At 37.7% G+C, this 23,314-nt stretch overlaps 3 protein-coding genes across 3 annotated transcripts; all 3 read right to left on the reverse strand.

The window, feature by feature from the left end:
- Positions 1-714: 714 nt before the first annotated feature.
- LOC129961950 (uncharacterized) lies at positions 715-1,683 on the reverse strand. The gene has a single exon (XM_056075601.1). The coding sequence runs from the start codon at positions 1,681-1,683 to the stop codon at positions 715-717; it is 969 nt and encodes a 322-aa protein (XP_055931576.1).
- A 2,405-nt stretch (positions 1,684-4,088) lies between these two features.
- Positions 4,089-5,165, reverse strand: LOC129961959 (uncharacterized). The gene has a single exon (XM_056075612.1). It carries the CDS (start codon positions 5,163-5,165, stop codon positions 4,089-4,091), a length of 1,077 nt encoding a protein of 358 aa, XP_055931587.1.
- Positions 5,166-9,642: 4,477 nt separating this feature from the next.
- Positions 9,643-10,611, reverse strand: LOC129961966 (uncharacterized). The gene has a single exon (XM_056075619.1). The coding sequence runs from the start codon at positions 10,609-10,611 to the stop codon at positions 9,643-9,645; it is 969 nt and encodes a 322-aa protein (XP_055931594.1).
- Between the last annotated feature and the right edge of the window lie 12,703 nt (positions 10,612-23,314).

Raw genomic sequence — 23,314 nt, forward strand, 5'->3', positions numbered from 1 at the left:
TCCATTATTCATAGAGTTACTATGAATCATTCCAAATCATACATTTCAAAACAATATCATAAATTTAAAATATTTCTATATTTTATCGGAATTTTAAGAATCAAGTTCCCGCACATGCGCCGAATCTATTAATCTTCTTAGCATTGTGCTTTTAAAACCAGGTTTGGTTTGATTTTTTTTTGGCACAAAAGCCATTTTTGACCATGCTGCGCCAAGCAAATGGTAAGATGATAGGACAGACAGTAAAAGCACACATGTTAAAATATAAATCGAAAGGTATCCAAATACACATGCAGAAAATTAATGTGCAAGAATGGTAATAGTTCTATATGGAACACTGTTTCGATAAAAACGCTACAATTTATCGATGAAAAAAAAAAATCAAGCGTTAGCATTAGTTAAAAAGCACTAGATACAAATATAAAAACCGATAGTTTTTAAAAATTTAAAAATGTTTGGGTGGAATTTCTCTCCCACCAGGTCCTGCAAAGTCAATGACGAAGACTTAAAAAAGTGTAGACGGAAGGAATTAAAACATGGGCATTCAATTAAAATGTGATTTATTGTAAAATCTACACAACACGTGAGACACTTTGGAGCCGTCTCGCCAAAAATGAGGTGCCTGTGTGTGTAACGAGTATGTCCTATACGGAGGCGAGTCAATTTGACATCAGCCTCTCGTATAGTGTTAACTGGCCACAAATTAATTTTCGGTTAGATGAAATGTAATTTATTATGGATCTGCAGATCCCATGACTTTTGCCAGGTAGATAAAATGCTGCAGTTAAGAGACAGTTTAACGTCGCAAAACGGAAGTCCTTTGATCATAAATGTCGAAGCAGATTTTGCAGCTGAATCTGCTTTCTCATTCCCTAAAATGCCCACGTGACTAGGAACCCAACAAAATAAGATGCTTAGACCAGCTTGTTCTAATACACGCAACATAAACAAAATTCGAATAGCAATTGGATTCATTCTGTTGTGATAATTAGAAAGTGCTTTCAGAGCACTCATGCTATCAGAATAAATAATGATATTATGCTGAGTAGCAGCCGAAATTTTCTGAAGAGCACAGAAAATTGCCATTAACTCAGCAGTATAAACGGAACAACAATTATGAAGACGGTGACTCAATGTCTCAGATGGAAACACAATGCCACATCCAACATGTCCATCTGTTTTCGAGCCGTCCGTGAAAATAGGTACAAAAGATGAATACTGATGGCGGTGATATAAAAACAGCTGCTGAAAAACAACATGTGCAGTTAAAGATTTATCGAATCCTGTAAAGGGGTTCAAAAAGGAAAAACGCGGGATATCCCAGGGAGGGAAGCAAAAGGAATCAACTGCTTTAATATGAACGTCTTTGAGATCCGAGTCATGCAGCAGCAATTTGACTCTATCATAAAAGGGAAGTATGTGCGAAGGACGGGCATTATACAATCGACGCAGACCTACTGGTAGTGCCATATTGCTTAAGGGGTGTTTTGAAACAGATTTAGTTCTGAAATAAAACTGAGCAGATAATTTCTGCCTCCTTAAGCAAAGGGGTAGCTGATGACATATGACATAGAGGCTTTCAACCGGAGAGGTACGAAATGCACCAGAACAGATACGCAAAGCTGAATGGTGGACTGGATCTAGACGCCTCAGAACAGATGAACGGGCGGAACCATATACCATGCACCCGTAATCTATTCGGGAGAGGACTATTGCCTCATAAATACGGAGAAGGGAGGTTCGATCGGCACCCCAAGATGTTCTGGAGAGTACTTTCAAAATGTTTAACGCCTTCTCACACTTTCTTCGCAGGTGTAAGATATGCGATAGAAAGGTGAGCTTTCGATCGAAAATTACTCCCAAGAATCGTACTTCATTCACTACAGGAATCGGTGAATCATTTATTTGAATATTGGGATCCTGATGAATGCCTCTTTTCCTACAGAAGTGTACACAGCTACTCTTCTCTGGGGAGATGGTGTGACCATTGTTATTGCACCATGCTACCAATTTATTTACTGCGTGTTGTAATTGTCTCTCTAATAAATCCATATTACTGCCTTGGCATGAGATCTGCAGATCATCAACATATAGTGTTCCCTGAACAGATGAAGGCAACTTATTTAAAATTTGGCTTAGATGAACAATAAAAAGCGTGACACTGAGGACACTTCCTTGCGGAACACCCTCAGCTTGAATAAAATAATTAGAATAAACATTACCAATTCGAACACGAAAGGTACGTTGTGTCAAAAAATTTTGTAAAAATATGGGTAAATTTCCTCTAAATCCAAAGTTAAAAATGGTAGAAAGTATACCATAGCGCCATGCTCGGTCATACGCTTTTTCTATATCAAAGAATATAGAGACAAGGTGGTTTCTCCTGACATATGCATTGCGAATTTCGGTTTCCAGTAATACGAGGTTGTCAAGAGTTGAGCGACCTCTACGGAAACCACTCTGCAATGGGGAGATGCAACCATGTTTCTCTAATTCGAAAATTAGTCGAGCATTGACCATGCGCTCGAAGGTCTTACAAAGGCAATTTGTAAGAGCAATCGGCCTGTAGTTCAGAGGGACAGATGGTTCTTTGCCAGGTTTTAAGATAGGAATCACAATAGCTTCTCGCCATTGTGAAGGGTATTTCTGCTCAGTCCATATTCTGTTAAAAAGCATTAACAGATTGGAAAGGGAAATGGTATTCAAATGGCGAAGCATGTTATATGTGATTCCATCTGGCCCAGGACTGGTATCATGGACTTGAGACAGCGCCGTTTCCAATTCAAACATCCTGAATTCACAATTATATGGAATGACATCTCGGGTTTTAAAGCTCAAAGGCAACCGTTCCGCGCGATTCTTAATTGCCAGAAACTCAGGGCTGTAAGAATCAGTTGCGGAAACTTGTGCAAACGATTGGCCAAGAATGTTAGCAACGTCTAATGGGTCCGAATACATCATATTACCAGTTTTTAAAACTGGAATAGAAGTTTCATTATAGATCCCATTAGCAGCCTTTACCTTTTTCCATAAAAGTTTACTGGTAGTAGAGGACGTGATGGATGAAACAAATTTAGTCCATGATTCTCTCTGACTGCGGCGGCGAATGCGACGTGCAAGCGCTTTGGCTTTCTTAAAAGCGACCAAGTTCTCAGTCGTCGGGTACCTTCTAAATAGATTCCATGATTTTTTCTGTTTCTTATGGCTGTCGCGACAGGCTTTATTCCACCACGGTCTACGAAATTTTCTTAAACGTGGGGATGTTTTCGGAATGGTGGTGTTTGCGGCATTTATTATCGTATCAATCACATTTTGTATTGCTTTTGAAATATCTGTATCACTGACCATAGCCTCATTGATAACCGCTAGTTGTGAAAATGTATTCCAGTCTGCCCGCTGGAATAGAAAACGCGGGGGACAAATAGTCGCACTACCGCTATCAGTGTGGGAGAGTATTAGGGGAAAGTGATCGCTATTGTGCAGATCCTCTCCAACTGTCAAATTCAACATCGGTAGCAGTTCAGGAGAGCATATGGCCAGGTTAAGACAGTGGAAGCTACGTGTGGGGGCATGGAAGTACGTTTGCTCGTCATTATTGAGCAGACAGAGACAGTTGTTAGCAATAAACTGTTCAATCTGCTGCCCACGAGAGTTTGTACTAACCGAGCCCCACAAAGTACTATGTCCGTTGAAATCGCCGATTATAATAAAAGGCGAAGGAAGTTGATCCACTAATGTGTCAAGGTCTTGTTGACGTATTATATCATGTGGCGGAAGATAAATACAGCAGACTGTGACCAAAGATCGTATATGGACCTGCACAGCCACAGCCTGAAGAGATGTATGCAACATAAGAGGAGTGCTCGGATAAAGGTTTGAAGTAAAGATGCAGACACCTCCAGAACCATGAGATTCAGTGCCTGCATCTTTCCGAACACAGTTATATCCGCGTAATTTTAGTGGAACGTTGGGTGTCAAGAAGGTCTCCTGAACACCGAAACAGACAGGATGAAAATTGTTAATAATGGACTTGATATCCTGCAATTTGGACCGGATGCCGCGACAATTCCAAGAAACGAAGGTACCCATTAAGATATATGTTTGGCTGGAGAAAGAACAGAGGCATTAGTCTGAGTGTCCGGATCATCGCAACTCATATCAAGCTCATCTTCATCCTCAGAGGGATGTAATTTTATATCAGGGCTATGCAACTTATCCCCAAAGATCGTTGTTAAATCCTTGTGGACATTACCCTGCATCGCCATTCCCAAAGCGACGGAATTTTTGGAGGTTGATTTTTTTAATTTCAGAGGTAAATCTTTTTGCGAAAGACCGCGTTTTGCAAGTTTTAATGTTAGTGAGCTTTGTTTTTTGCGTTTAGACTTTGTTTTTACAACCTTAGGAGTGTCAGAAGTATCATTAATTGATTTTTCAGAATCGGAATCTGTAAGTTTTTCAGGTGGTTTGTATTTTTTAGAGTTTTTCACACAATTTGCACAGGAGCAGTTTGAACAATAGGTGCTTTGAAGTACAGAAGCATAACTCTTACCAGGAGTAGGCGTTTGCGCTTGAACCTTACGCCAGGCTTCGGGATACGTAATATCTTCTTTGAACTTAACAGTAGTGATTTGTTTCTCTAGTATCCAGCGCGGGCATGATCGAGAATAAGAAGGGTGATTGCCACTGCAGTTCACACACTTTTCCTGTGCGGAACATTGCTGGCTGTCATGCCCTTTACCTGCACAACGGGCACATGTTAATGACCCGCGGCAATTCATTTTAGAATGTCCAAAGCGCTGGCAATGGAAACATCTCAGAGGGTTTGGTATATATGGACGGACTGGTAGTCTGATGTAGCCGGCATAAGCAAATTCTGACAGTTTAGGTGTATTGAACGTTAAAATGTGATGTTTTGCCTCCAGAAGTTCTCCATCACGCCGAAGAGTGATGCGGCGAACATTCGTGACACCCTGCGGTTTCATTTCTGCAATAATTACCTCCAAGGAAACATTTAGCAATTCCCCACAGGTAATCACACCTTTAGAGGTGTTCAAAGATTGATGTGGATTAACAGTAACCGGTATTGTAGCTAAATTTTTAATTTTTTGTATCTGCTGGGCTTGCTTCCGAGAATTAACCTCAACAAGCAAGTCCCCAGAGCGCATTTTTTTTATTGATGTTACACCGCCAACTGTTCCAGTTACAGCCTTCTGAACAAGAAATGGTGATACATTATCGAATGATTCGTTAGCATTAGAGATCCGCTTTACAACAAAAAAACTATCAAAATGGTAAGAATTTGAAGAAACTGGTGCTTTATGACGCCCACTGAAGGGACCCTTTTTGGGAGGAGCCATGCGATATGGTGAATGATTCGGGCCCGACGGCACCGCCCACCACGGAGCCCAACAAGGAAAGGCAGCCACCGGCTCTGGCCATTCCCAGCCTCGGCACTTACCTTGGTGCTAGCCGGAACCTATACGCTCGGAGTTACCCCCGGGGACAGTGACCACCCTTAACGCCAAGCCCAAGCAGTAACCCCTTTGCTTGATCCCTAGCAGACTAGCCACTCAGGTGACTAGGTACCAGCCGATTGATACACCGGGGACCACAGTGCACCACCCGTCTTTCAAATGGGTCGCCACGCACGGCCAACACGTGGGACATTGGCTGTCCATGAGAAGCAAGAAGCAAACAGTGCGGCGACAGCTTCTCATGGAGAGCTCCCTCGCTTGCCGTCGAGGGAAGGAAAGACATAGCAGACAGCAGAAGGCGAAGAGGAGTATAAACATAAAGGGAGTATAGATCCCTGGGTACCTCGGGATTGGGACACCCGTACTCACCTATAGTAGGTGAGCCCCTGAGGGGGCTTTTAAAACCAGATTTACACAATACTTAAAACTTATCGCCGAGTCATAATAAGAGTCTTTGACCATTCAGAAATTCTCGAGGTACGAGTCTTGGTGGCTAGATCGGCAGGGTGTGTCATTGTATTTTGCTGGTATTCTGTTCGAATCTCGAGATCGACAAATAATTTATAATTTTTCTTTTTTTAAATAAATTTTATCTTTATTTCTCCATTATTCATAGAGTTACTATGAATCATTCCAAATCATATATTTCAAAACAATATTATAAATTTAATATATTTCTATATTTTATCGGAATTTTAAGAGTCAAGTTCCCGCACATGCGCAGAATCTATTAATTATCTTAGCATTGTGCTTTTAAAACCAGATTTACACAATACTTAAAACTTATTGCCGAGTCGTAATGAGAATCTTTGACCCTTCAGAAGCTCTCGAGGTACGAGTCTTGGTGGCTAGATCGGCAGGGTGTGTCATTGTATTTTGCTGGTCTTCTGTTCGAATCTCGAGATCGACAAATAATTTATAATTTTTCTTTTTTTTAAATAAATTTTATCTTTATTTCTCCATTATTCATAGAGTTACTATGAATCATTCCAAATCATATATTTCAAAATAATATCATAAATTTAAAATATTTCTATATTTTATCTTAATTTTAAGAGTCAAGTTCCCGCACATGCGCAGAATCTATTAATTATCTTAGCATTGTGCTTTTAAAACCAGATTTACACAATACTTAAAACTTATTGCCGAGTCGTAATGAGAATCTTTGACCCTTCAGAAGCTCTCAAGGTACGAGTCTTGGTGGCTAGATCGGCAGGGTGTGTCATTGTATTTTGCTGGTCTTCTGTTCGAATCTCGAGATCGACAAATAATTTATAATTTTTCTTTTTTTTAAATAAATTTTATCTATATTTCTCCATTATTCATAGCGTTACTATGAATCATTCCAAATCATATATTTCAAAACAATATTATAAATTTAAAATATTTCTATATTTTATAGGAATTTTAAGAATCAAGTTCCCGCACATGCGCAGAATCTATTAATCTTCTTAGCATTGTGCTTTGAAAACCAGATTTACACAATACTTAAAACTTATTGCCGAGTCGTAATAAGAGTCTTTGACCATTCAGAAACTGTCGAGGTACAAGTCTTGTTGGCTAGATCGGCAGGGTGTGTCATTGTATTTTGCTGGTATTCTGTTCGAATCTCGAGATCGACAAATAATTTATAATTTTTCTTTTTTTTAAATAAATTTTATCTTTATTTCTCCATTATTCATAGAGTTACTATTAATCATTCCAAATCTTATATTTCAAAACAATATTATAAATTTAAAATATTTCTATATTTTATCGGAATTTTAAGAGTCAAGTTCCCGCACATACGCAGAATCTATTAATATTCTTAACATTGTGCTTTTAAAACCAGATTTACACAATACTTAAAACTTATTGCCGAGTCGTAATGAGAATCTTTGACCCTTCATCAGCTCTCGAGGTACGAGTCTTGGTGGCTAGATCGGCAGGGTGTGTCATTGTATTTTGCTGTTCTTCTGTTCGAATCTCGAGATCGACAAATAATTTATAATTTTTCTTTTTTTTAAATAAATTTTGTCTTTATTTCTCCATTATTCATAGATTTACCATGAATCATTCCAAATCATATATTTCAAAACAATATTATAAATTTAAAATATTTCTATACTTTATCGGAATTTTAAGAGTCAAGTTCCCGCACATGCGCAGAATCTATTAATATTCTTAGCATTGTGCTTTTAAAACCAGATTTACACAATACTTAAAACTTATTGCCGAGTCGTAATGAGAATCTTTGACCCTTCAGAAGCCCTCGAGGTACGAGTCTTGGTGGCTAGATCGGCAGGGTGTGTCATTGTATTTTGCTGGTCTTCTGTTCGAATCTCGAGATCGACAAATAATTTATAATTTTTCTTTTTTTTAAATAAATTTTATCTTTATTTCTCCATTATTCATAGAGTTACTATGAATCATTCCAAATCATATATTTCAAAACAATATTATAAATTTAATATATTTCTTTATTTTATCGGAATTTTAAGAGTCAAGTTCCCGCACATGCGCAGAATCTATTAATTATCTTAGCATTGTGCTTTTAAAACCAGATTTACACAATACTTAAAACTTATTGCCGAGTCGTAATGAGAATCTTTGACCCTTCAGAAGCTCTCGAGGTACGAGTCTTGGTGGCTAGATCGGCAGGGTGTATCATTGTATTTTGCTGGTCTTCTGTTCGAATCTCGAGATCGACAAATTATTTATAATTTTTCTTTTTTTTAAATAAATTTTATCTTTATTTCTCCATTATTCATAGAGTTACTATGAATCATTCCAAATCATATATTTCAAAATAATATCATAAATTTAAAATATTTCTATATTTTATCTTAATTTTAAGAGTCAAGTTCCCGCACATGCGCAGAATCTATTAATTATCTTAGCATTGTGCTTTTAAAACCAGATTTACACAATACTTAAAACTTATTGCCGAGTCGTAATGAGAATCTTTGACCCTTCAGAAGCTCTCAAGGTACGAGTCTTGGTGGCTAGATCGGCAGGGTGTGTCATTGTATTTTGCTGGTCTTCTGTTCGAATCTCGAGATCGACAAATAATTTATAATTTTTCTTTTTTTTAAATAAATTTTATCTTTATTTCTCCATTATTCATAGAGTTACTATGAATCATTCCAAATCATATATTTCAAAATAATATCATAAATTTAAAATATTTCTATATTTTATCGGAATTTTAAGAGTCAAGTTCCCGCACATGCGCAGAATCTATTAATTATCTTAGCATTGTGCTTTTAAAATCAGATTTACAAAATACTTAAAACTTATTGCCGAGTCGTAATGAGAATCTTTGACCCTTCAGAAGCTCTCGAGGAACGAGTCTTGGTGGCTAGATCGGCAGGGTGTGTCATTGTATTTTGCTGGTCTTCTGTTCGAATCTCGATATCGACCAATAATTTATAATTTTTCTTTTTTTTAAATAAATTTTATCTTTATTTCTCCATTATTCATAGAGTTACTATGAATAATTCCAAATAATATATTTCAAAACTATATTATAAATTTAAAATATTTCTATATTTTATCGGAATTTTAAGAATCAAGTTCCCGCACATGCGCAGAATCTATTAATCTTCTTAGCATTGTGCTTTTAAAACCAGGTTTGGTTTGATTTTTTTTTGGCGCAAAAGCCATTTTTGACCATGCTGCGCCAAGCAAATGGTAAGATGATAGGACAGACAGTAAAAGCACACATGTTAAAATATAAATCGAAAGGTATCCAAATACACATGCAGAAAATTAATGTGCAAGAATGGTTATAGTTCTATATGGAACACTGTTTCGATAAAAACGCTACAATTTATCGATGTAAAAAAAAAAAAAATCAAGCGTTAGCATTAGTTAAAAAGCACTAGATACAAATATAAAAACCGATAGTTTTTAAAAATTTAAAAATGTTTGGGTGGAATTTCTCTCCCACCAGGTCCTGCAAAGTCAATGACGAAGACTTAAAAAAGTGTAGACGGAAGGAATTAAAACATGGGCATTCAATTAAAATGTGATTTATTGTAAAATCTACACAACACGTGAGACACTTTGGAGCCGTCTCGCCAAAAATGAGGTGCCTGTGTGTGTAACGAGTATGTCCTATACGGAGGCGAGTCAATTTGACATCAGCCTCTCGTATAGTGTTAACTGGCCACAAATTAATTTTCGGTTAGATGAAATGTAATTTATTATGGATCTGCAGATCCCATGACTTTTGCCAGGTAGATAAAATGCTGCAGTTAAGAGACAGTTTAACGTCGCAAAACGGAAGTCCTTTGATCATAAATGTCGAAGCAGATTTTGCAGCTGAATCTGCTTTCTCATTCCCTAAAATGCCCACGTGACTAGGAACCCAACAAAATAAGATGCTTAGACCAGCTTGTTCTAATACACGCAACATAAACAAAATTCGAATAGCAATTGGATTCATTCTGTTGTGATAATTAGAAAGTGCTTTCAGAGCACTCATGCTATCAGAATAAATAATGATATTATGCTGAGTAGCAGCCGAAATTTTCTGAAGAGCACAGAAAATTGCCATTAACTCAGCAGTATAAACGGAACAACAATTATGAAGACGGTGACTCAATGTCTCAGATGGAAACACAATGCCACATCCAACATGTCCATCTGTTTTCGAGCCGTCCGTGAAAATAGGTACAAAAGATGAATACTGATGGCGGTGATATAAAAACAGCTGCTGAAAAACAACATGTGCAGTTAAAGATTTATCGAATCCTGTAAAGGGGTTCAAAAAGGAAAAACGCGGGATATCCCAGGGAGGGAAGCAAAAGGAATCAACTGCTTTAATATGAACGTCTTTGAGATCCGAGTCATGCAGCAGCAATTTGACTCTATCATAAAAGGGAAGTATGTGCGAAGGACGGGCATTATACAATCGACGCAGACCTACTGGTAGTGCCATATTGCTTAAGGGGTGTTTTGAAACAGATTTAGTTCTGAAATAAAACTGAGCAGATAATTTCTGCCTCCTTAAGCAAAGGGGTAGCTGATGACATATGACATAGAGGCTTTCAACCGGAGAGGTACGAAATGCACCAGAACAGATACGCAAAGCTGAATGGTGGACTGGATCTAGACGCCTCAGAACAGATGAACGGGCGGAACCATATACCATGCACCCGTAATCTATTCGGGAGAGGACTATTGCCTCATAAATACGGAGAAGGGAGGTTCGATCGGCACCCCAAGATGTTCTGGAGAGTACTTTCAAAATGTTTAACGCCTTCTCACACTTTCTTCGCAGGTGTAAGATATGCGATAGAAAGGTGAGCTTTCGATCGAAAATTACTCCCAAGAATCGTACTTCATTCACTACAGGAATCGGTGAATCATTTATTTGAATATTGGGATCCTGATGAATGCCTCTTTTCCTACAGAAGTGTACACAGCTACTCTTCTCTGGGGAGATGGTGTGACCATTGTTATTGCACCATGCTACCAATTTATTTACTGCGTGTTGTAATTGTCTCTCTAATAAATCCATATTACTGCCTTGGCATGAGATCTGCAGATCATCAACATATAGTGTTCCCTGAACAGATGAAGGCAACTTATTTAAAATTTGGCTTAGATGAACAATAAAAAGCGTGACACTGAGGACACTTCCTTGCGGAACACCCTCAGCTTGAATAAAATAATTAGAATAAACATTACCAATTCGAACACGAAAGGTACGTTGTGTCAAAAAATTTTGTAAAAATATGGGTAAATTTCCTCTAAATCCAAAGTTAAAAATGGTAGAAAGTATACCATAGCGCCATGCTCGGTCATACGCTTTTTCTATATCAAAGAATATAGAGACAAGGTGGTTTCTCCTGACATATGCATTGCGAATTTCGGTTTCCAGTAATACGAGGTTGTCAAGAGTTGAGCGACCTCTACGGAAACCACTCTGCAATGGGGAGATGCAACCATGTTTCTCTAATTCGAAAATTAGTCGAGCATTGACCATGCGCTCGAAGGTCTTACAAAGGCAATTTGTAAGAGCAATCGGCCTGTAGTTCAGAGGGACAGATGGTTCTTTGCCAGGTTTTAAGATAGGAATCACAATAGCTTCTCGCCATTGTGAAGGGTATTTCTGCTCAGTCCATATTCTGTTAAAAAGCATTAACAGATTGGAAAGGGAAATGGTATTCAAATGGCGAAGCATGTTATATGTGATTCCATCTGGCCCAGGACTGGTATCATGGACTTGAGACAGCGCCGTTTCCAATTCAAACATCCTGAATTCACAATTATATGGAATGACATCTCGGGTTTTAAAGCTCAAAGGCAACCGTTCCGCGCGATTCTTAATTGCCAGAAACTCAGGGCTGTAAGAATCAGTTGCGGAAACTTGTGCAAACGATTGGCCAAGAATGTTAGCAACGTCTAATGGGTCCGAATACATCATATTACCAGTTTTTAAAACTGGAATAGAAGTTTCATTATAGATCCCATTAGCAGCCTTTAACTTTTTCCATAAAAGTTTACTGGTAGTAGAGGACGTGATGGATGAAACAAATTTAGTCCATGATTCTCTCTGACTGCGGCGGCGAATGCGACGTGCAAGCGCTTTGGCTTTCTTAAAAGCGACCAAGTTCTCAGTCGTCGGGTACCTTCTAAATAGATTCCATGATTTTTTCTGTTTCTTATGGCTGTCGCGACAGGCTTTATTCCACCACGGTCTACGAAATTTTCTTAAACGTGGGGATGTTTTCGGAATGGTGGTGTTTGCGGCATTTATTATCGTATCAATCACATTTTGTATTGCTTTTGAAATATCTGTATCACTGACCATAGCCTCATTGATAACCGCTAGTTGTGAAAATGTATTCCAGTCTGCCCGCTGGAATAGAAAACGCGGGGGACAAATAGTCGCACTACCGCTATCAGTGTGGGAGAGTATTAGGGGAAAGTGATCGCTATTGTGCAGATCCTCTCCAACTGTCAAATTCAACATCGGTAGCAGTTCAGGAGAGCATATGGCCAGGTTAAGACAGTGGAAGCTACGTGTGGGGGCATGGAAGTACGTTTGCTCGTCATTATTGAGCAGACAGAGACAGTTGTTAGCAATAAACTGTTCAATCTGCTGCCCACGAGAGTTTGTACTAACCGAGCCCCACAAAGTACTATGTCCGTTGAAATCGCCGATTATAATAAAAGGCGAAGGAAGTTGATCCACTAATGTGTCAAGGTCTTGTTGACGTATTATATCATGTGGCGGAAGATAAATACAGCAGACTGTGACCAAAGATCGTATATGGACCTGCACAGCCACAGCCTGAAGAGATGTATGCAACATAAGAGGAGTGCTCGGATAAAGGTTTGAAGTAAAGATGCAGACACCTCCAGAACCATGAGATTCAGTGCCTGCATCTTTCCGAACACAGTTATATCCGCGTAATTTTAGTGGAACGTTGGGTGTCAAGAAGGTCTCCTGAACACCGAAACAGACAGGATGAAAATTGTTAATAATGGACTTGATATCCTGCAATTTGGACCGGATGCCGCGACAATTCCAAGAAACGAAGGTACCCATTAAGATATATGTTTGGCTGGAGAAAGAACAGAGGCATTAGTCTGAGTGTCCGGATCATCGCAACTCATATCAAGCTCATCTTCATCCTCAGAGGGATGTAATTTTATATCAGGGCTATGCAACTTATCCCCAAAGATCGTTGTTAAATCCTTGTGGACATTACCCTGCATCGCCATTCCCAAAGCGACGGAATTTTTGGAGGTTGATTTTTTTAATTTCAGAGGTAAATCTTTTTGCGAAAGACCGCGTTTTGCAAGTTTTAATGTTAGTGAGCTTTGTTTTTTGCGTTTAGACTTTGTTTTTACAACCTTAGGAGTGTCAGAAGTATCATTAATTGATTTTTCAGAAGTATCATTAATTGATTTTTCAGAATCGGAATCTGTAAGTTTTTCAGGTGGTTTGTATTTTTTAGAGTTTTTCACACAATTTGCACAGGAGCAGTTTGAACAATAGGTGCTTTGAAGTACAGAAGCATAACTCTTATCAGGAGTAGGCGTTTGCGCTTGAACCTTACGCCAGGCTTCGGGATACGTAATATCTTCTTTGAACTTAACAGTAGTGATTTGTTTCTCTAGTATCCAGCGCGGGCATGATCGAGAATAAGAAGGGTGATTGCCACTGCAGTTCACACACTTTTCCTGTGCGGAACATTGCTGGCTGTCATGCCCTTTACCTGCACAACGGGCACATGTTAATGACCCGCGGCAATTCATTTTAGAATGTCCAAAGCGCTGGCAATGGAAACATCTCAGAGGGTTTGGTATATATGGACGGACTGGTAGTCTGATGTAGCCGGCATAAGCAAATTCTGGCAGTTTAGGTGTATTGAACGTTAAAATGTGATGTTTTGCCTCCAGAAGTTCTCCATCACGCCGAAGAGTGATGCGGCGAACATTCGTGACACCCTGCGGTTTCATTTCTGCAATAATTACCTCCAAGGAAACATTTAGCAATTCCCCACAGGTAATCACACCTTTAGAGGTGTTCAAAGATTGATGTGGATTAACAGTAACCGGTATTGTAGCTAAATTTTTAATTTTTTGTATCTGCTGGGCTTGCTTCCGAGAATTAACCTCAACAAGCAAGTCCCCAGAGCGCATTTTTTTTATTGATGTTACACCGCCAACTGTTCCAGTTACAGCCTTCTGAACAAGAAATGGTGATACATTATCGAATGATTCGTTAGCATTAGAGATCCGCTTTACAACAAAAAAACTATCAAAATGGTAAGAATTTGAAGAAACTGGTGCTTTATGACGCCCACTGAAGGGACCCTTTTTGGGAGGAGCCATGCGATATGGTGAATGATTCGGGCCCGACGGCACCGCCCACCACGGAGCCCAACAAGGAAAGGCAGCCACCGGCTCTGGCCATTCCCAGCCTCGGCACTTACCTTGGTGCTAGCCGGAACCTATACGCTCGGAGTTACCCCCGGGGACAGTGACCACCCTTAACGCCAAGCCCAAGCAGTAACCCCTTTGCTTGATCCCTAGCAGACTAGCCACTCAGGTGACTAGGTACCAGCCGATTGATACACCGGGGACCACAGTGCACCACCCGTCTTTCAAATGGGTCGCCACGCACGGCCAACACGTGGGACATTGGCTGTCCATGAGAAGCAAGAAGCAAACAGAGCGGCGACAGCTTCTCATGGAGAGCTCCCTCGCTTGCCGTCGAGGGAAGGAAAGACATAGCAGACAGCAGAAGGCGAAGAGGAGTATAAACATAAAGGGAGTATAGATCCCTGGGTACCTCGGGATAGGGACACCCGTACTCACCTATAGTAGGTGAGCCCCTGAGGGGGCTTTTAAAACCAGATTTATACAATACTTAAAACTTATCGCCGAGTCATAATAAGAGTCTTTGACCATTCAGAAATTCTCGAGGTACGAGTCTTGGTGGCTAGATCGGCAGGGTGTGTCATTGTATTTTGCTGGTATTCTGTTCGAATCTCGAGATCGACAAATAATTTATAATTTTTCTTTTTTTAAATAAATTTTATCTTTATTTCTCCATTATTCATAGAGTTACTATGAATCATTCCAAATCATATATTTCAAAACAATATTATAAATTTAATATATTTCTATATTTTATCGGAATTTTAAGAGTCAAGTTCCCGCACATGCGCAGAATCTATTAATTATCTTAGCATTGTGCTTTTAAAACCAGATTTACACAATACTTAAAACTTATTGCCGAGTCGTAATGAGAATCTTTGACCCTTCAGAAGCTCTCGAGGTACGAGTCTTGGTGGCTAGATCGGCAGGGTGTGTCATTGTATTTTGCTGGTCTTCTGTTCGAATCTCGAGATCGACAAATAATTTATAATTTTTCTTTTTTTTAAATAAATTTTATCTTTATTTCTCCATTATTCATAGAGTTACTATGAATCATTCCAAATCATATATTTCAAAACAATATTATAAATTTAAAATATTTCTATATTTTATAGGAATTTTAAGAGTTAAGTTCCTGCACATGCGCAGAATCTATTAATATTCTTAGCATTGTGCTTGTAAAACCAGATTTACACAATACTTAAAACTTATTGCCTAGTCGTAATAAGAGTCTTTGACCATTCAGAAACTCTCGAGGTACGATTCTTGGTGGCTAGATCGGCAGGGTGTGTTATTGTATTTTGCTGGTCTTCTGTTCGAATCTCGAGATCGAAAATAATTTATAATTTTTCTTTTTTTTAAATAAATTTTATTTTTATTTCTCCATTATTCATAGAGTTACTATGAATCATTCCAAATCATATATTTCAAAACAATATTATAAATTTAAAATATTTCTATATTTTATCGGAATTTTAAGAGTCAAGTTCCCGCACATGCGCAGAATCTATTAATATTCTTAGCATTGTGCTTTTAAAACCAGATTTACACAATACTTAAAACTTATTGCCGAGTCGCAATGAGAATCTTTGACCCTTCAGCAGCTCTCGAGGTACGAGTCTTGGTGGCTAGATCGGTAGGGTGTGTCATTGTATTTTGCTGGTCTTCTGTTCGAATCTCGAGATCGACAAATAATTTATAATTTTTCTTTTTTTTAAATAAATTTTATCTTTATTTCTCCATTATTCATAGAGTTACTATGAATCATTCCAAATCATATATTTCAAAACAATATTATAAATTTAATATATTTCTATATTTTATCGGAATTTTAAGAGTCAACTTCGCGCACATGCGCAGAATCTATTAATATTCTTAGCATTGTGCTTTTAAAACCAGATTTACACAATACTTAATTTGGTCTAAAAGAACAATGATAAGAATACGAATGAATTCTGCGCATGTGCGTGAATTTCACTCGTAAAATTTTGAATCAATATAGAAATATTTTGAAATTAAATTCTATTTTTGACGTATAGGATTTGGAATTATTCATATTAACTCTAGGAATGAAGGAGAAATCTGGATAAAACAAATTTTAAAAAATGAAGAAAAATATATAAAAATATTTGTCGGCTTGGAGCCTCGAACTGAAGACCTGCAAAATTATATGCCACACTCGGCCGATCTAGCCACCATGCTTCGTAAACCGAGAATTTCTGAAGTGTCTAAGATTCTTTATTTCAGTGTCTAAGATTGTCCAGTAAAATTTTAAATACGGTGTCAATCTGGGCTAAAAGCACAATGCTAAGAATAAGAATGAATTCTGCGCATGTGCGCGAACAGGACTCGAAAAATTTCGAATAAATATAGAAATATTTTGAAATTAAATTGTATTTTTGACGTATATGATTTGGAATAATTCATTTTAACTCTAGTAATGAAAGATGAAACTGACTAAAATAAATTTTAAAAAAAGAAGACGAATAATATATAAAAAAATTTGTCGGCTTATAGCCTCGAACTGAAGAACTGCAAAACTAAGTTCCAAAATCTGCCGTTCCAGCCACCTAGCTTCGTAACGCGAAAGCTTCTGAAGTGTCTAAGATTCTCATTACGACTGTAAAGTAAAATTTTAAATACTGTGTCAATCTGGTCTAAAAGCACAATGCTAAGAATACGAATGAATTCTGCGCATGTGCGTGAACTTGACTCTTAAAATTTCGAATAAATGTAGAAATATTTTGAAATTCAATTCCATTTTCAACGTATATGATTTAAAATAATTTATTTTAATTCTAGTAATGAAAGATGAAACTGATTAACTAAATTTAAATAAAATATATATATAAAAACATTTGACGGCTCCGAGACTCGAACTGAAGACCTGCAAAACTAAGTTCCACACTCTGCCGATCCAGCCACCTAGCTTCGCAATCTGAGAGCTTCTGAAGGGTCTAAGATTCTCATTACAACCATCCAGTAAAATTTTAAATACGGTGTCAATCTGGTCTAAAAGCACAATGCTAAGAATACGAATGAATTCTGCGCATATGCGCGAACATGACTCGTAAAATTTCGAATCAATATAGAAATATTTTGAAATTAAATTCTTTTTTTGACGTATAGTATTTGGAATTATTCATTTTAGCTCTAGGAATGAAGGAGTAATCTGGCTAAAATAAATTTAAAAAAAAGAAGTCGAAAAATATATAAAAATATTCGTCGGCTTCGAGCCTCGAACTGTAGACCTGCAAAGCTAAGTTCCCCACTCTGCTCATCCAGCCACCTAGCTTCATAACCCGAGACCTTCTGAAGTGTCTAAGATTCTAATTACGACTGTCCAGTAAAATTTTAAATACGGTGTCAATCTGGTCTAAAAGCACAATGCTAATAATACGAATGAATTCTGCGCATGTGCGTGAACGTGACTCGTAAAATTTTGAATAAATATAGAAATATTTTGAAATTCAATTCTATTTTCGACGTATATGATTTGTAATAATTCATTTTAAATCTAGTAATGAAAGATGAAACTGACTAAAATAAATTTTAAAAAAAAGAAAAATATATAAAAACATTTGACGGCTCCGAGCCCCGAACTGAACACCTGCAAAACTAAGTTCCCCACTCGTCCGATCCAGCCACCTAGCTTCGTAACCCGAGAGCTTCTGAAGTGTCTAACATTCTCATTACGACTGTCCAGTAAAATTTTAAATACGGTGTCAATCTGGTCCAAAAGCACAATGCTAAGAATACGAATGAATTCTGCACATGTGATTGAACGTGACTCGTAAAATTTCGAATAAACATAGAAATATTTTGAAATTAAATTCTATTTTTGACGTATATGATTTGGAATAATTCATTTTAACTCTAGAATTGAAAGTTGAAACTGACTAAAATAAATTTAAAAAAAAGAAAAATATATAAAAACATTTGACGGCTCCGATCCTCGAACTGAAGACCTGCAAAACTAAGTTCCAAACCCTGCCAATCCAGCCACCAAGCTTCGTAAACCGAGCGCTTCTGAATGGTCTAAGATTCTCATTACAACTGTCCAGTAAAATTTTAAATACGGTGTCAATATGGTCTAAAAGCAGAATGCTAATAATACGAATGAATTTTGCGCATGTGCGCGAACATGACTCGTAAAATTTCGAATAAATATAGAAATATTTTGAAATTAAATTCTATTTTTGACGTATAGGATTTGGAATTATTCATTTTAACTCTAGGAATGAAGGAGTAATCTGGCTAAAATAAATTTTAAAAAAAGAAGAAAAATATATAAAAATATATGTCGGCTTCGAGCCTCGAACTGAAGAACTGCAAAACCAAGTTCCTCACTCTGCCGATCCAGCCACCATTCTTCGTAAACCGAGAGCTTCTGAATGGTCTAAGATTCTCATTACAACTGTCCAGTAAAATTTTAAATACGGTGTTAATCTGGTCTAAAAGAACAATGCTAAGAATATGAATGAATTCTGCGCATGTGCGTGAACTTGACTCGTAAAATTTCGAATCAATATAGAAATATTTTGAAATTAAATTCTATTTTTGACGTATATGATTTGGAATTATTCATTTTAACTCTAGTAATGAAAGATGAAACTGACTAAAATAAATTTAAAAAAAAGAAGACGAAAAATATATAAAAATATTTGTCGGCTTCGAGCCTCGAACTGAGGACCTGCAAAACTATATGGCACACTCGGCCGATCCAGCCAACAAGCTTCGCAACCCGAGAGCTTCTGATTGGTTGGTTTGTTGGTTTGTGAGGTTTATTGGCGCAAAAGCCACATTTGGCCATATGCGCCAATCAAATGGTAAAATTATAAAAGATATACTGAACCAACAAATGAGTGTTTTAAAAAAGTGTGCAAAGATAAAATTGCATAATTTAAAAAGTTATCTTGGTATCTGAACATTTAAAAACATAAAATTGTGAAACAAAGAAGAACGAACAAGAACACAAAAATGTTCAACACAAATAGAATAATAGAAAAATTATATACAAGTAAAAATGCCAATAGCTCGTAAGAATTTAAAAATATTTGGGTGGTATTTTTCACCCACCAAGTCTTGTAATGTTGAAGACGAGTTAAAAAAACGAGCACGATACGAATTAAAAGCAGGACATTCAATTAAGATATGGTGAACAGTAAAATTAACATGGCAGCTGTTGCACATAGGCGCATTTTCCCCGAAAATGAGATGTTTGTGGTTGAAGCGCGTATGCCCTATACGGAGACGAGTCAATTTAACATCTATCTCACGTATAGGATGAACAGGCCAAGAAACAACGTCCGTTTTTATAAAATGTAGTTTATTTTGGATCTGCAGATCCCATGACATTTGCCAGTTTGAACAGATGTGGTGATAGATGGACCTTTTAATGTCGCAGAAGGGAATTCCCATGCGCAGATTTTGCGGCCAAGTCCGCCTTCTCATTCCCCAAGATGCCGACATGACTCGGTACCCGGCAGAAAATAATATTTAATCCATCATTTTTTAAAAGTCGCAAGGTGAATAAAATTTTAATGGCAATCGGATGCATCCGATTGTGGTAATGCGATAGTGTATCCAGAGCACTCATGCTATCGGTGTAAATAATAAATTTACGCTGAGTAGAGGATGAAATTTTCTGAAGAGCGCAGAAAATTGCTACCAACTCGGCAGTAAAAACTGAGCAGCAATTATGCAGACGGTGGCTAAGTGTATCAGATGGAAGTATGATGCCGCAACCACATAACCATCCGATTTTGAGCCATCCGTGAAAATTGGCACAAAGGAGGAATACCGATAGCGATGATATAAAAATAGCTGTTGGAAAACAAAAGGAGCAGTTAATGATTTGTCGAATCCTGTGAAGGTTCGTTGGTTAATTGGTTTGTGCGGTTTATTGGCGCAAGAGCCATATTTGGCCATGCTGCGCCAAGCAAATGGTAAGAAAAAAGGCCAACAATAAAACCAAACACATTAAAAAATATAAAAGCGAAAATGATCAGCATAAAAATGCAGGAAATTACTGTGCAATTATGTTAATGATTTAAATAAAATACTGATGTGATGAAAGTGTTACAATGAAGCAAAGTAAAAGGTGGAACATGAACAAAAGTCAAAATTACTAAATACAAGAATAAAAGCCAATGGTTTTTAGAAACTTGAAAATATTTGGGTGGTGTGTTTCACCCACCAGGTCCTGTAATTTAACAGAAGACGAGTAGAAAATATTACGACGATGAACATTAAAATTGGGACATTCGATTAAGATATGTTTAATACTAAAAGCAATATTACAAGTGGTACACATTGGCACCCTTTCACCGACGATGAGGTGACGATGAGTATAGCGAGTATGTCCTATACGGAGGCGAGTCAATTTAACATCATTCTCTCGTATAGGTGAAACTGGCCACAAACCAATCGTGGGTTTTATTAAATGTAGTTTGTTCTGGATCTGCAGATCCCATGATTTTTGCCAAGTTTTAAAGAGTTGATAAATAAATAACTTTTTGACGTCACAATATGGGAGGGCCAGAGACAGAGATGTTGATGCAGATTTAGCTGCAACATCAGCTTTTTCATTGCCCGAAATACCCACGTGACTCGGAACCCAGCAGAGAAGAATATTAAAGCCCCTGCTTTTCAGTATCCGCAGGTTAAACAAAATTTCAAAAGCGACTGGATGCATATGGTTGCGGAAATGAGAAAGTGTTTCCAAAGCACTCATACTGTCGGTATATATGATAACACTACGCTGAGTAGAGAGTGAAATTTCCTGTAGTGCGTGAGATATTGCAACCAACTCAGCAGTAAAAACAGAACAAACGTTGTTTAGCCGATAGCTGAGTGTATTAGATGGAGTTACAATGGCACAACCAACATATCCATCTGATTTTGAGTCATCTGTAAACACTGGGGTAAAAGAAGAATACTGACAGCGGTGCTGATGAAAAATTTGTTGGAAAATAACAGGATTAGTTGAAAATTTATCAAACCCCAAGAAAGGGTTCAAAAAGGAAAAATTGGGAATATCCCAAGGAGGAAAAGAATAAAAATCAAGAAATTTAATGGCAACGTTATTAAGGTCCGAGTCGTGCAGGGAATTTTTGACTCTCCGACAAAAAGGAAGAATATGATAAGGTCGGGCATCATAAATTCTTTGAAGGTTTTCAGGAAAACCCATGCAATGAATGGGATGGTTTGGGACAGATTGTGCACGGAAATAAAACAAGGTAGATAATTTTTGACGCCGCAAACAAAGTGGCAACTGGTGACAAATTACATATAAACTCTCAACTGGAGAGGTGCGGAAAGCACCAGAGCAGATCCTGAGAGCAGAGTGATGGACAGTATCAAGATGTCTCAAAACAGAAGGGCGGGCAGACCCATAAACCACACAGCCATAATCCATTCGTGAAAGAATGACTGCTTGATATATACGAAGTAGGGAGGTTCGATCGGCTCCCCAGGATGTTTTGGAGAGAACTTTTAAGATATTCAATTTTTTTCGCATCTCTTCCTCAAGTTTAATATATGTGGAAGGAAAGTGAGTTTACGATCGAACGTCACTCCCAAAAATCTTACTTCAGTCACAACTGGAATTGGTGTATCACGTATCTTTACAACAGGATCTAAATGCATATTTCTCTTCTTACAGAAGTGAACACATTGACTCTTCTCAGGAGAAATAGCGTGACCATTTTTATTACACCAAGTAATCACTTTATTGACTGCATTTTGTAATTGTTGTTAAATTAAATTCATGTTACTACCTTCGCATGAGATCTGCAGATCATCAACATAGAGACTGGCTTGAACAAATGAAGGCAAATAATTTAAAATTTGACTAAGATGCACAATAAAAAGTGTGACGCTGAGGACACTTCCTTGTGGAACACCCTCAGCTTGTATAAAATGATTTGAATAAAAACTACCAATACGAACTCGAAATATACGATGAGATAAAAAGTTCTGTAAAAATATAGGCATGTTTCCTCTAAAACCAAATTTAAAAAGTGTAGAAAGTATGCCATAGCGCCACGCACGGTCATATGCTTTCTCAATATCAAAGAAAATGGAGACAAGTTGGTTCCTCCTGACAAATGCGTTCCGAATTTGGGTTTCCAATAAAATGAGATTATCAGAAGTTGATCTGCCTCCACGGAAACCACTCTGAAACTGGGGTATGCATCCTTGTTTCTCCAATTCGAAGATTAGACGAGCATTGACCATGCGTTCAAAGGTCTTGCAAACACAGTTGGTAAGGGCAATAGGTCTATAGTTCAGAGGGTTTAATGGATCTTTTCCAGGTTTTAGAATTGGAATTACAGTAGCTTCGCTCCATTGTTTAGGGTATTTATGTTCAGTCCAAATTCTGTTAAAAAGTAACAACAAATTAGATAAGGAGGTTTCATTTAAATGGCGAAGCATGCTATAAGTTATTCCATCTGGCCCCGGGCTTGTGTCTCCGGCTTGAGACAGAGCCGTTTTCAATTCAAACATCCTGAATTCAGAGTTGTATGTTAAAGTATTTCGGTCATTAAAATGCAAAGTCAGTCGCTCCGCAAGATTCTTAATTTCCAGAAATTCAGAACTATAGGAATCAATTGCGGAAACTTGTGCGAAAGCATGACCAAGAATATTAGCTACTTCTAATGGGGAGGAATGCACTAAGTTTCCTGTTTTTAAAACAGGAATGGAAGTTTCACTATAAATCCCATTTGCAGCTTTTACCTTTTTCCACAACAGTTTGGTGGAAGTTGAGGATGTGATCGAAGACACAAACTTGATCCAAGATTCCCTCTGACTACGTCTGCGAATGCGTCGAGCTAAGGCTTTGGCTTTCTTAAAAGCCACAAGATTTTCTATCGTAGGGTACCTTCTAAAAATATTCCAGCGTTTTTTCTGATTCTTATAACTATCGCGGCAAGCTTCATTCCACCACGGTC

The sequence above is a fragment of the Argiope bruennichi genome, chromosome 1, assembly GCF_947563725.1.
Source record: "Argiope bruennichi chromosome 1, qqArgBrue1.1, whole genome shotgun sequence".
Taxonomy (NCBI): domain Eukaryota; kingdom Metazoa; phylum Arthropoda; class Arachnida; order Araneae; family Araneidae; genus Argiope; species Argiope bruennichi.

What these genes read in the sequence shown, in the direction of transcription:
- LOC129961959 (XM_056075612.1), bottom strand. Translation starts at nt 5,165, where the DNA reads ATGCGCTCTGGGGACTTGCTTGTTGAGGTTAATTCTCGGAAGCAAGCC.
- LOC129961966 (XM_056075619.1), bottom strand. Translation starts at nt 10,611, where the DNA reads ATGGTATATGGTTCCGCCCGTTCATCTGTTCTGAGGCGTCTAGATCCA.
- LOC129961950 (XM_056075601.1), bottom strand. Translation starts at nt 1,683, where the DNA reads ATGGTATATGGTTCCGCCCGTTCATCTGTTCTGAGGCGTCTAGATCCA.